This window comes from Lutra lutra, chromosome 3 (assembly GCF_902655055.1).
Source record: "Lutra lutra chromosome 3, mLutLut1.2, whole genome shotgun sequence".
NCBI classification, from domain to species: Eukaryota; Metazoa; Chordata; class Mammalia; order Carnivora; family Mustelidae; genus Lutra; species Lutra lutra.
This window is the reverse complement of record NC_062280.1, coordinates 113,305,145-113,318,865: the sequence shown is the minus strand read 5'-3', so window position 1 is coordinate 113,318,865 and position 13,721 is coordinate 113,305,145. Positions and strand designations below refer to the sequence as shown.

At 40.7% G+C, this 13,721-nt stretch overlaps 1 protein-coding gene across 2 annotated transcripts in view; it reads right to left on the bottom strand.

Annotated features, from left to right (window-relative positions):
* Positions 1-8,475, bottom strand: part of UGGT1 (UDP-glucose glycoprotein glucosyltransferase 1) — a 121,755-nt gene extending 113,280 nt beyond the window's left edge. For both annotated transcript variants that reach the window (XM_047722755.1, XM_047722756.1), the window contains exons 1-2: positions 8,256-8,475; positions 2,626-2,761 (exon numbers count right to left, since the gene is read on the bottom strand). In XM_047722755.1, coding sequence (XP_047578711.1) covers positions 2,626-2,761; positions 8,256-8,313 — 194 coding nt within the window. In that variant the 5' untranslated portion in view covers positions 8,314-8,475. The remainder of the gene's footprint in view (positions 1-2,625; positions 2,762-8,255) is intronic.
* Between the last annotated feature and the right edge of the window lie 5,246 nt (positions 8,476-13,721).

Below are 13,721 nucleotides of genomic sequence, written 5' to 3'. Positions count from 1 at the left end.
TTTTAGAATAAAGAAACTAGGGGCACCTGGGTGGCTCAGTGGGTTAAAGCCTCTGCCTTCAGCTCAGGTCATGATCCCAGGGTCCTGGGATCGAGCCCCACATCGTGCTCTCTGCTCAGCAGGGAGCCTGCTTCCTCCTCTCTCTGACTGTCTCTCTGCCTGCTTGTAATCTCTGTCTGTCAAATAAATAAATAAAATCTTAAAAAAAAAAAAGAATAAAGAAACTATAACTCAAGAGAGGTTATTGATTTGCTTAAGGGCATAGAATTAGCAAATCAAAAATCTGGAATGCAAACTCAAATCTATTTGATCTCTATCATGCTGAATTCTTGGGCCATTATACTATCTAGTACTCAACAAATGATTACTGGTTTCTATTTTAATAATAGTACTTTACTTATACAATATTTCTGTCAGTACTTATGGCTGTTCAAAACATACTTAGTGTCCTACTTCAATTAAATATGTATCACTTCATGAACAACCAGAAAGCTACAACTGCTTCATTAGGATCAGGCTTAACCTAAAAATAACATGGGAATATTTTTAGTCCCTAAGGACTATATGCAGGGAAGGCAAAATATCTGTGGTAGTTGCATGCCTCAATGTGTAGAGATACATTCTGTCCCCTCTCCCTCATTCAGATGGACAATGCTATGATCTGCCATCAATGTCCTCCATGGACCTGGGAGGGAAGAATGGTGGCTTCAGCTACTTCTAGAGGCAAATATCAAGGATTTCTAATAATGCTCAACTTATTTCTGAGTTGCCTAGATGTCCCATTACCTTGCCAAAATGTCTGCAAACAGCCAAAGAAGAGGACTAAAAATAATCAACCAAAACGGCAAATGGTCAGGAAATCATGAAAAGGGGCAATGTTTGTAAAAGGAAAAGTTGGTGGAGGAAATGATATACATTATTCACTTCACAGAGATCAACGAAACTGAAAAAAATGAGTTAATTAAGATGACAGTTTAACATACTTTCTCAAAAATCCAATAAGTATATGCCACAAAAATCTTCTGAAACAATGTACAAAACCAAAAAAAAATATTCTATGTGAGAGTAACTGAGTGGAACTCAATAAAGAATGCCAAGCAAAGTACTATAAAACATGTTACAGTTAATTGCACAAAATTATTTAGAAAGTGATAGTAAATCCTAAACACTTAGATTTACACCAGACAAATCATCCAAAATAAGACTGGAGGGGAAAAAGGTCAACTATTAGAGTCTGCTCAGGCAGTTTAGATCTCAACCAACCTCCGGTCACTTTACTTATAAGTGCCCTCTCTATCTAATAAAGTTCTGACAATGGAAGAGTTCAATCCATTTATCAACTCGTAACACTGCTGTGAAATAAATGCAGTAGTAATTTTTTCTTTTGGCCATTTTATTGTTGAGAGAAGGGAGGCACAGAGGAGTGATACAAGCTTAAGTCTGATCAGCAGAAAATCCATGAGGCTCCTCAGCAAGCCAAAATCAGGTCCTAAAAGTCCCACTTTCCCACTGGTCCTCTTTTATCAATTCCAAATGAAGCTGTTTCCTTAGGAGATGTCACTATTCATAAACACAACACAACAAAAATTCTTCATTCACATTTTTCTAGGGATGAAGGAGGAAATGTTAGAAGATGAAATTCTAAAGTTGAAGAGTACAAAGATAGACCAAAGTTAACTGAAGTAATACAACAGTTCAAATTTCTAGCACTATCAAATTCTGAGATTTACCAACTGCTTGCCATTCAATCTACCTAAATTTATGCTTTAGAATGATTCTCTGTAAGTCCTAGATATATATTTCAGATACAATAAAGATAAGTTTCCCTCTAAAAACAAAACACTGACTTTTTAAAAGAGAGGTAACTAGTTATTTATACTATAAACACTAACTAAAAAATACACTTGGAATACAAAATCTCCCAAGAAATCATTGACTATTGTATTTTATTTGATTTTGTATTTTATTGTATTGTATTTCTTTATTGTATTGTATTGATTTTAAGACACTGTCAGTTTTAAGACATACCGCTTTTATCAAACACTAAAAAGGAAAATGTTTCCAATTTTAATGTAAAATAACATCTTGATTTCATTAAAATGCTCCTTAATTTTGGAGATGTTAAAATGTGGAACAAGTAAAATCTTAGATAAAATCTAGCCCTGTCCTCAGCCTCCCTTCTGTGCTCTCATATCTCAAGGTCTTCTACCAACTTCTTAGAAGGAGCAGGCCCTCTCTCCCCCAATCTTGACAAACTCTCTTCTTTCTCTTTTATTAAACACCTCTTAAAACCTTTTTCAAATAAATAGAAAAATTCCTTTAAGTATAACTCTCTCTTCCTTTATTACCACATGTACACCTTTCTTGGAAGATGATTTAACCAATTCAATAAATTTGTCCAAAGAAGTCCCTAAGTATCTCTATGAATCAATATTACCATATCCTACTGACAGATTCTGTGTTCTAACAGCCTCTGACTAGCACACAGCACAATGCACACTGAAAGAGGCACTGACTAAATGCATGTGATGATAATCTCACTGCCTAAAAAAGCTCCTGAATACTCACTGGCAGATCCTACATTTTTACTCAAACACATGAAAGGAAAAAAAGATGTCTTCTTACCTGACTTCTAACAACAATGGAGTGGAAAACCATTTTGTCGTAAGAGAGGTTGTAATGGCTTTTGAATCTGCCTTTACTGAGGAAAACAGCCATAGTCCAGTGAATATAATCATAAGTCCCATTTTATAGCAAACCCCTAAAAAGAAAAAAAAAAAAAGGTTTTGCTACAAAGAAATGTTTAAACCTGAATCTTAATACTTAGAGACACAAAGTAACATGAAAATTACAGAAATGGAAATGCTTCTGAAATTTAACAGCACCTAATATCTCCATGGTTTCAACTTGCTGAGTGACTGATACATAACTAAAGGTGTAGATCATATACTCTTTCCTATAAAGACTCCATCTCATCGTGGGGTGCCTAAACTATACACAGGTCTAAGTCAGTTGGTGGCACAGCAGGGAGCACACAGTCATACTTTATGAACCATAAGAGTAAACAAAGCTGAGGCAGATGAAAATGTAAATGATGGGTATTAAATAGTGTCCTTCCAAAAGTCCTAACCCAGCACCTTGAAATACAAACTTATTTGGAAATGGTCTTAACAGAGGAAATCCAGTTAAAATGAGGTCATTAGGGTGGGCCCTAATCCAATCAGACTAGTGTTACAAAAAAATGGAAAACGTGGACAGAGAGACAGACATGCAGTGGGAACACCATGTGAACAGACACAGGGAGAATGCCAGAGAAGACAGGCAAACACTGGAACTATATTGCAAACCACAGAACACCTAGGGCTAGCAAATGCCGGAAGAGGCAACGAAAGACCCTCCCCTACAGATTTCAGAGGGAATATGGTCCTGTGACACCTTGATTTAGAATCTCTGGCCTCCAAAACTGGAAGACAAGGAAATGTCATTGCTCTTAGCCACACAGTTTGGTACTTTGTCACAGCAGCCCCAGGGGGCTAACAGATGGGTCTTGAGTGTAAATGCAAATACCGTTCTGAACAAAGAATATTAGAACTCAATCATGGGTCCCTATCTACAAAATAAGGAAGCTGGAATCACTGGTAAATTGGCACAGCCATCGAACGCAGGCCTCCTAACTCCCAGCAGCAACCTCCTCAAGCACACTGAGGTGTCAATATCATTTCAGAAAAAGACTCCAGCTCTAGGCATCTTTGGCCTGATTTTTCATCTCAGAGGTCAGCCTCACTGAACCCTAATCAGACTTCCTCCCAGGCCGTATAAGTCAGCATCTAAGTTCCACCCATTTGAATGGGAATCCAAAGAAGACATGAATATGTGAGAAACACCAAACCAAAGTTGTGCTTCTGCATGCTAGTGTTGAGTAGGTAAGGCTCACACCAGACTCACCCCAATTCCTTGAGATACTGATTACAAAAGCTACTGCTTGGAGGATCAGTCAGTACCCTCTTTTTACAAAAAACATTAACAGTTATGCCAACAGCCTGCTTCACATAACACACAGTATCTCTAAAGAACAAATGGTCAAAATCAAAATAAACCAAATAAAAAAGTTACTTTTAAGAGTTTTTAGTTCAGACACTGTCAGCTTAATTGATTTAATTGACTAATTAATATCCCATTTATAAATAAGCACCAATAAATAAATAAATAAATAAATAGCCAACATTCATAAAGACTAGGGCTAGCCACCTAGACCCCGACACTGAAACTTGTTAGATTTCTGGCTGGGGTGAGGGTTAGGGGTGCGGAGGTAGCCCTTTCAGAGTGCAGCAAAAGTTACTGACATTTCCTACAGAGGGACAAGCAAGAACCAAAAATTTTACATACAACTTCAGACTACTCAAGAACTCTCAGTTCTTGCCTCCTAAGTTCCTCCCTTACAAAGGTCTCTGAACTACAGCCTCAGAAACCTCCTCTGCATGACAGAAAAACTTGGCTAGGGAAAAGAAAGAACCTTTCAGAGTCAGGGACTTCTGATAAATTACTGAGTTTGCTACTTACTAGCAGTTTAACCACAAGGAAGTTCCCTAGTAACTTCTCTGGCCCTTGGTCTCCCAGACTCTGAAATAGGAATATCAGTATCTGCCACACCAGGACACTCTGAGAATGAAAAAGCAACATGAAAATTACTCTCTCAAGTGCCAAGTACTATACCAGAATTAATTGTTCTAATAAAAGATGTTCTTATAAAAAACCACTTTCTAAATTACAGAATAATAAATCGTTATTACATGGGCTCAAAAAAAAAATGTCTTGGAAATACATTTTCTGTGGTTAGGGGAAAAAAATCCCCCCCCCCAAATTCACAAAACTTCTAAACTGGAGACAGAATATATGAACTATGTTAGCATTACTATACTATAGTTCTGTTTACAATTTACCCCCAAGGGGCCTAGATGTGTAGTCCCAAAAGTAGTAATTCTGGACTAGAAACTGGACACCACTGCCCGTAACCACAGGCAGGCTGCATGCATAGAGTGATGAGGGAAGAGGGGGTGATAAAAGGTCCTCCAGGAAGCATTAAGATTATTGAGCCATTGCTCTGGGCCCAGCACAGTATCAGGTGCTTTGCATATACCATGATATCTAGTCCCTCCACACAACTACCCAGGAGACTATAGTTCCTAAAGGGTGGCAGCCATGACTACTTTGTTCACCACAGCAAATAGCACAGTGCCTGGCAAACAGGAGATACCTATAGCCTTGCTGCATAATGGATGAAACGTTATCATTCCCAGCCTCAGTGAAGCTGAGGAACTTGACTAATATTAATAAACAACAATGCTTGGAACCCACGTCTGCCTGTTTTTAAGTTCTATAATACCATGCTATCTCTGGTTTTGGAAGGTAAGAATTCATACTGTGCAGACCCTGACTGAGCAAAGAGCTTTCTTGAGAGAATCAACACAAGTCCAAGGACTTTCTAGGGACAGAGTCCTTGGGATATAGGTGGCTGAGAAAGACAAAATTTCAACCTGAAACCAAGCATGCCAGCCTGAAGTTGGGACCAAAGCAAACTGACCAACTAGCCTGACAGGCTTGCTTCAGGGACAGAATGTGAGCTCCACAAGAGCAGGGAGCTTCATCTGTAAGGGCCACATGCTTAGCATAATGCCAGGAACACAAGAGGTGCTCAAAATGAAATAAACACAGGTCATCATTCGTTAAAGGAAGAATGAAAGCAAATAGAAAGGAGTGTGACAACAAGAGGAAAGATGCTACAAAAAGCTTAAGACTTAAGAAGGGTTAAAATGAAAACTCTATGCACCAAGACTCACCCAGAGATCCCCTTAAACTATTTTTTTAAGATTTTTTTATTTATTTATTTGACAGACAGAGATCACAAGTAGGCAGAGAGGCAGGCAGAGAGGCAGGCAGAGAGAGAGAGAATGGAGGAAGCAGGCTCCCCGCTGAGCAGAGAGCCCGATGTGGGGCTCGATCCCAGGACCCTGGGATGATGACCTGCACCGAAGGCAGAGGCTTTAACCCACTGAGCCTCCCAGGCGCCCCCCCTTAAACTATTTTTAAAAGAGACAGAGTTCTTGGGGCAAGGTATAGCACCATTAAGATGACAGATAAAAGTGGACCTTAAAGAAAAGCTCTCCCACCCAGACCCCACATCCTCGATGCCACAGGTCAAACTACAGGAAAAAAGACTGTTTCAGAGAAGCAGAAATAAGAACTTCACTGAAGTGCCTTTTGTTTGAGAATGCCTTCATTTTATGAGAATCATATCACTCTGATCCTAGTGGTCCTTAAATGTTGCTAGTAAACATGAATAATGTGAGAAATAATAGCTGTCAGAATCTACAATGTGGCATTTCATGATCATAGGCATAGTGCTTGTGGCATGGTGGGCAAATTAAAAACATTCTTTAATAAGTCCTAGGCCCAGGGCACCTGGGTGGCTCAGATAAGTTAAGCTTCTGCCTTCAGCTCAGGTCAGTATCCCAGGGTCTCAGAATCGAGTCCCATATTGGGCTCCCTGCTCAGCGGGGAGACTGTTCCTCCCTCTCCCTCTGCCTGCTGCTCCCCCTGCTTGTGCTCTCTGACAAATAAATAAATAAAATCTTAAAAAAAAATAAATAAGTCCTAGGTCCAAATGTACTATCTTTAAGATCCAGTCTGTGGCCCATTCTAATTGGTTTAAATTCATGACTATCTCTTACTCATTGATCTACAGTAGGATATTAGAAATATTAATAAAAACTGTATTATGGCAAACACTTTTCACTTTCTGGAAAATAGAGGAGGCATAAAATTCTAAATCACCAACTTCTTCTTCCATTTCTAAACTGAAGATAACAGCTGACAAACTTTAAAAAAAACAACATGCATGATGCAAGCTTACAGACAGCCACCTGAGCTTCAACATACATGATTAACAGTGAGGAAAAATATTAGGAAGGACTCTTCTAGAGAACTAAATTTACTTTCCAAATAATTAAACTTAATATGCACTTATACCTATTAGCAAGACCGTTTGCTGTGAACCCCATAAATCTATTTTTTTTTTAAGTAGTTACTACTCATCTGATATGAAAATGATCACTGGTAACTGCAGAGAAGATCTAACAGAATTTTCTGCATAGTTCAATCGCTCCCTCTTAAGCTAAACGTGCACTATAAAGGTGCCATCCTACTGTAGGAAGCAATGTTTATTTCCTTTAATAAAAATGAGTGTCGGGGCATCTAGGTAGTTCAATTCAGTCTGTTAGGCTCAGACTCTTGATTTCCCCTCAGGTCATGAGTTCAGGGTCCAGAGATCAAGGCTTCCCCTTCAGGCTCAGCACAGAGCCTGCTTGAGATTCTCTCTTTCCCTCTCCCTCCGCCCCTCCCCCTGCTCTCTCTCTCTCTCTCTCTCTCTGTAAAAATCAATAAAATCTTAAAAAAAAAAAAGTGTCAGGTTTGTCAAAAGCAAGCCAAGTGGAAAGGCTACAATCATCCCAAATTTTGTGTGTTAAGTAACTATTTTAAGTGTTTCAAACATCACACTAAAACTGGCCAGCAAGTGCACGATGAATGTTTCTAAGATAGTGTCGCACAGTAAGGTATAAGACCTCCGGACTTCAAATGAACAAAATATGCTAGTTCTCAAATCTGGCAAGAAATGCAAAACAATCTGGAGATTTGGCCAACGAAGAACAGTTGACATCCATAACTTATTGGCGACGTACGCAGATCTTATTCTTCTGACAGGTCCCACAAAAAGTGAAACCGGATCATCCAATCTCCAGCCAACAGATCCTCGTATTTAAATGAAAACGGCAACCAATATGCATCACTTTAATTCATTTTAGGGAAAACAGAAATCTATAAAAAGATGAAGTCGTTCCCCAATCAGAGTCCTGCAAACTGCTGGTTCTCAACCTACTTGGGGTCAGGGTTGATCTAAATTCAGGTTAGGGCACTTCCCCCACCTCCTTCTGCATTTGGGCACACTGGTCTCAAAGCTTTTCACTGAAGACTCAAAACCTCTGAAGAGAGTCAGTGGCCACTCCCGCAGAATTGATACCTTGCCCAGAGACCGCTGAGGGCAACTCGGGGGACGCGCAAATAAGGACAGGACTGGGGCACGGAAGGAGAAACTGAGTCAGGAAAGAAGCGGAAGCTCAAGGTAACCGGGGCACGGGGTCGCCTCGCGTCCCAGACCCTCTCCCCGTCCACGAGACCTCCCCACGCCAAGCCAGGGGTACCTGTCACCGGCCGCGCAGCCGCGGCACACGCTCCGCTCGCGTCCCCCTTCCTGCCCATGCTGGGCCCGCGCTTCGTCCGCGACGATGCCAGCGACAACGCCGGGGCGGGGCGGTGACAGCGGAGGCAGCGGCTGCGCCAGTGAGCGGCCGACACGCGCCTTTCCCGCGGCTCCCCTCAAGCGGGTCTCGCAGAGCAATAGCCCAGCTGCCTGCCACTTTTTACTTCCGCTTCCTAATGGCGAGAGCCGGAGGACTTCCGGCTACCGAGCCCCGGCTGAGGCAGCCTAGAGCGTCGCGTGGTCACCATCTTGTATCCGAGAAAGCACCACCTCCCTCTTTGCTCGCCTCTGTACAGGTAGCGCCGTTAGGGAGGACAGCACCTTGAAGATCTCGGGAATGGGACTAGGAGTGATCGCTGAGACCCAAAAACCGTATCAGGTGATGAAGCCGGATACCAGTTTAAGCCTCTTTTCCGACTTGGACTGTAGGACGCTTCAGAGTCTACTGCCTTAAACCCTTATATTAAAAGAACTGCTGCACAATAAGGGAACAAAATTGCTTAAGGTTTCTGAGCAACTTGGACTTTATCTTAACCTCTAAATCTTGGTAACTACCGTTACTGGGGGCGTGGGGAAAGGAAGACTTTTTTAAATTTTGTGAGCCGATTTAGCTTATACCGGCAGCGACAATTTCTGTGCAAGGACTATTTTGTCCTTTGATTGGTGGGGGGGGAGCGCAAATGAATCACTGCAAAATTGTTTTAGAATATGTGACACAGGGCAAATCAATTTACCCTCCCACAAATGAATACCTCTTTGGAGTATATAGTTTTAACTAAGTCAAAGTGGATTAAGCCTCTTCTTGCGGCTCAGGTCATGATCCCAGGGTTCTGGAATCAAGCCCCGCGGTGGGCTCTCTGCTGGGCAGGGATCCTGCTTTCTCCTCTCTGCCTGCCTCTTCCTCTCTCTCTGCCTGCCTCTCTGCCTACTTGTGATCTCTGTCTGTCAAATAAATAAAAATCTTTAAAAAAAAATACATTAAAAGTACATAAAAAGTGTGAAAGTTTGACTGACTTTTGATTTTATGACAAACACAGTTCTTCCTCTGAGAATGCCAGAACAAGAACTAAAAACACTTCTAAACCTAATAGCTTAATGTCTGTATTGTGCTGGAGATTCCTAGCTTTTAGGTCTTCTGTTCTTCACTGGAACATAAGGAGTTAAAATAATTTTATGGAATGAAAACAAGCGTTTTAAAATGCATTTCTTGAGGGAGCTTTTGTGTTACTAGCATTCCATTGTGTGTTTTCTACTCTTCAAATCACTTCAGGTGATGCTTCTGTAAAAAGAATTGTTTTTTAATTCACCACATTATGGAGTTGGGTTTTCACTTTTTTTGTTTTAACTTGGTCTTCTGCTATGAGCAACATTGTTTGCTTAGTGAACCATGTGCTACTGCAAAGCTTCTAAGAAAGTTGGGTTTCTCTTCCCAAGCTTTCTCAGAAATTTCAGTATTTTATTTGGAAAATAAAACAGTTTTTTTAATTTTTTTTAAATAAGTACAGAATCACAAGAGTTGCAGAGATAGTGCCGTGAGGTCCCATTTACCCTTTGCCCAGGTTCCCCCAATGATTATATCTTAAACATATCACAATATCAAAACCCGAAAATTGATATGCGTACAAGCTGTATGTATAGTTCTGTCCTTTTATCACATGTAAATATGCGTAATCACCAAAATCAAGATACAGAACTATTCCACAAATATGTCCCTTGGGTTAAGGAGAAGGAGGGATCAATTGGTGGCTGTTAGGGTAGTGAAATTATTCTGTATGATATTCTGTGGGTGAATACATGTAATTATACATTTGTCAAACCTGTAGAATGTACAATACCAGGAGTGAACTATGGATTTTGAGTGATAAGAATGTGTCAGTTTAAGTATATCAATTATAACAAATGTATCACTATGGATATTGATGGTGGGGGAAGTTGTGCTTCTGTGGGTACAGGAGGTATACTGGAACTCTACTTTCTGCTCTGTTTTGCTGTGAATCTAAAACTGCTTCAAAAAATAAAGTATATTTAGAAGGGGAAAATCATAAATGTTAAAGATGGAAAAAATATAAGAAGTAATCTACTCACTCCTCATTATAAAATGAGAAAAGTGAGACTCAGACTTTCAAAAATAATAAACTTTATTGTTAGTACGATTTTAATTCTACAGAATAATTAAGCAGATAGTTCATATAGTTCCATATACCCATCATAACCCAGCACCCAATAACTGACAGGGAATTTGTTCTATCGTTAACATCTTGTATTAGTGTAATACATTAGGATTATAGCCCTACAATGGAATATTGGGAATCATTCCAAACCACATATCTGACAAAGCATTTGTATATAAAATATATAAAGGACTCTCAAAACTCAAATCATGAAAATAATATTGATAAGTTGTTATTAAAGTCCATAATTTACATCAAGTTTCACTCTTAGCATTGCACAGTTTTACGGGTTTTCACAAATGCATAAAAGCATGTATCTACCCTCTCGGTTTCATACAGAATAATTTTACTGCTCAAATAATTCCCTATGCTTCACCTCTATATTTCTCCCCCAAAACCGTGGCAACCACTGAACTTTTCACCATCTGCTATATACTGAATATTTGTGTCCTCCCAAAATTCATATATTAAAACCTAACCCTCAGCATGATAGTATTTAGAGGTGGGGATTTGGGGGGGGTGATTAGGTCATGAGAGTGGAGCCCTCGTGAATGGGATTAGTGCCCCAATCTCCCAGAGGAGAGCTCCTCTGCCGCTATATCTTGTGAGGACACAGAGAGAAGCTCTTGTGTATTGTCCACTCGTTCCATTAGAGCCCTTAACTCGTTAAAGTTACTTTAAAGATCCCACTGTCATAATTCCAAAATCTCTGCCTTTATGCCTGTAAATTTTGCTTAAAACCCATAATTATGTACTGGGTAAAACGCACTGAGGTAATTAGGCCTCAGTGTGAAGTTTTGTGTTTTTTCTGGCCACCAGGTATGCTGTGTTTACTTTTTGCCATAGCTGTACATGTCAGAGATGTCCATTTCCTCTAATGTCCTTGTTTTTGTCTCCCCTGTTATATTTGTGTTTCCTTAGAAACTGCTTCTTAAATAGAGCCTGATCATTATAGTTCTGTCGGCTATAATCTACATTATTATACAGGAACCCTGCTGATATGGTGGTAAGGTCCATAGGAGGGCAAGCATTCTCTAATCCATTCTGCAATACTATTATGAGGTCTTGGTCCTTTAGCAGGCCTGTGCCCCTGGGCTGTGGCAACAGGGACACCTGGTGCCATCCGATTTATACAGTGTTCCCTTCACTGAATCATGCCTCCCTATTGCAATGTGATTTTGCCATTCCTTCCATCAAGAGGTAGAGTCTATCCCCTCACCCCTTAAATCTGGACTGTCCTCGTGACTTGCTCTGACCTAAAGTGTGCTGTGGACATGTTGGCCTGGGACTTCTAAGCCCAAACCTTAAGAGGCCTGGCAGTTTCTGCTTTTGCTTTCACTCTCAGGATCCAAACTCCCCACAGAGAAGCCCAAACTATCCTGTTGGAGGAGGAGGCTGCTTTTTTTTTCCTTTTTACAGCTTTTTTCTTAATTGAAGTATAGTTGACACACATTGTTACATGAGACCACATTTTCTGAAAGCAAGTTGTAAATGTACCACCACAGGATAGGAGGAAAACTGTCATTCTATATACTTTTATATCACTCTTACACTCTTTAAATTTTAAAACTTGTTACATTACTTGTCTAAAACAAGTAAATAAACTTATTCTCAAAACATATTTTAAATATGTAGGCAAATAAAGTAGAGGAAAAGGAGAAGAGACAAAAGAATATGCAGATGAAGATCCAAAAGGCAACACCCAAAATGTGTCCCCACTTGTGAGCCTGGAGCAATGACTTGATTGGTTTGCAGGTCAGTTGCTCGTGGGTAGTGAGGTCCACATGTACCGACAAGGTTTACTTTCTCCCCCAAATAAAACCTAATTCCACAGACTGACTTGCCATGGCCCCCTCAGGCCTAAAGAGAAGGCTGATCTTTGCGGTAATCATGGCTCTGGGATGAGTAGGCTGTACCATCTCTCAGGACTCAGGGATCAGCCCCGGTGCTCACCAGCTCTGTAAGATGCATGTCATGCTCCTGGTCCTGAGTGAGAAAACCCTCCAGACGCAGAACTGATTTTCTTCATCGCCACTCCCTCCCCACTCCTCTTGGGAGAAGCTCAGCTGAACCCTCCCCAAACTGAAAAAACACTAATAGTTCCCTGGGAGACTTTAACTGCCCCTGATCCATCTTAGCCAGACCACCTCTATCATCTGGATGTACCAGAGGAACAGCATGTACAACAGTCAGGGGTCATCACTTGGTGTGTTTTCACGCAGCAGGTGGAGGTAAAATTTCCAATTATCATCACTCAGACCTTTGGCATGGGGAGGTTTCCAAGTTTTGGTTTTCTCTAAGCATTTCTCTGCCTTAGGATTTTCAATAAGGTATCCATGTCATAATGATTTCTTACTGTTCTTTTAATATAGGTTCAATTCAATATCCATTCATCCTCTTACTCCTGGGCTGACTTCAATTATATTCTTGCAGAAACTTGAATAATCTCCTCTTGGTAACTATAATTTAGGTCTTTATTCTGCTAAAATAAAGTAAAATAGTCCACTCTGTATATCAGATTGCTTCAGGAGGTTGTGAGGAGGTTTGGAAATGAGCTTCAAAGCTTCTTGCCTACTGGTACTCACATCCTGTGTGGTCCCCTCCCACAATGAACATGGATGACCTGCACTAGCAGGAGGATAGTGTGGAAATTACGGAGTATAACTTTGGAGGTTAAATCATGAAAGACATTGCAATTTCCAACTTGCTTTCTCCTGCATCACTCACCCTGGGATAAGTCAACTGCCACATTGGTGTTGAGACTCAAGCAGCCCCAAAGGAGACATCTCCGTGAGCAGGAAATGAGGCCTACAACCAACAGCCAGAATCAGCTTTGCACCTTCTTGGAATTGGGTCCTCCTATTGTCAAGTGACTGCAATCCTTGTCCATACCTTAACTCTGACCTGGGGAAGGATCCTAAGCCAGAATCACCCCCTTAAACCACTTTCTAATTCCTGACTTACAGAAACTATGTAAGACAATGTTTCTTTTCTTCTTTTTTTTTTAATGGCTTGTGTTTTGGTGTAATTTGTTACACAGCCCAAGGCCACATGCCAGTGTGGCCCCATGCCAGTACACACAGTGTGGCCCTGAGGACACCACCCCAGACTGACCTGAAGTTGGATGGGCAAGGGATCCCCTTGCTGGGGTTAAAGAGCAGCTCGAAATTGTATCCTTATTCCTCTGATCAGAAATAGAGGTTCGGAGGGGAGAAGTTCCATGATTGTTTTATGTG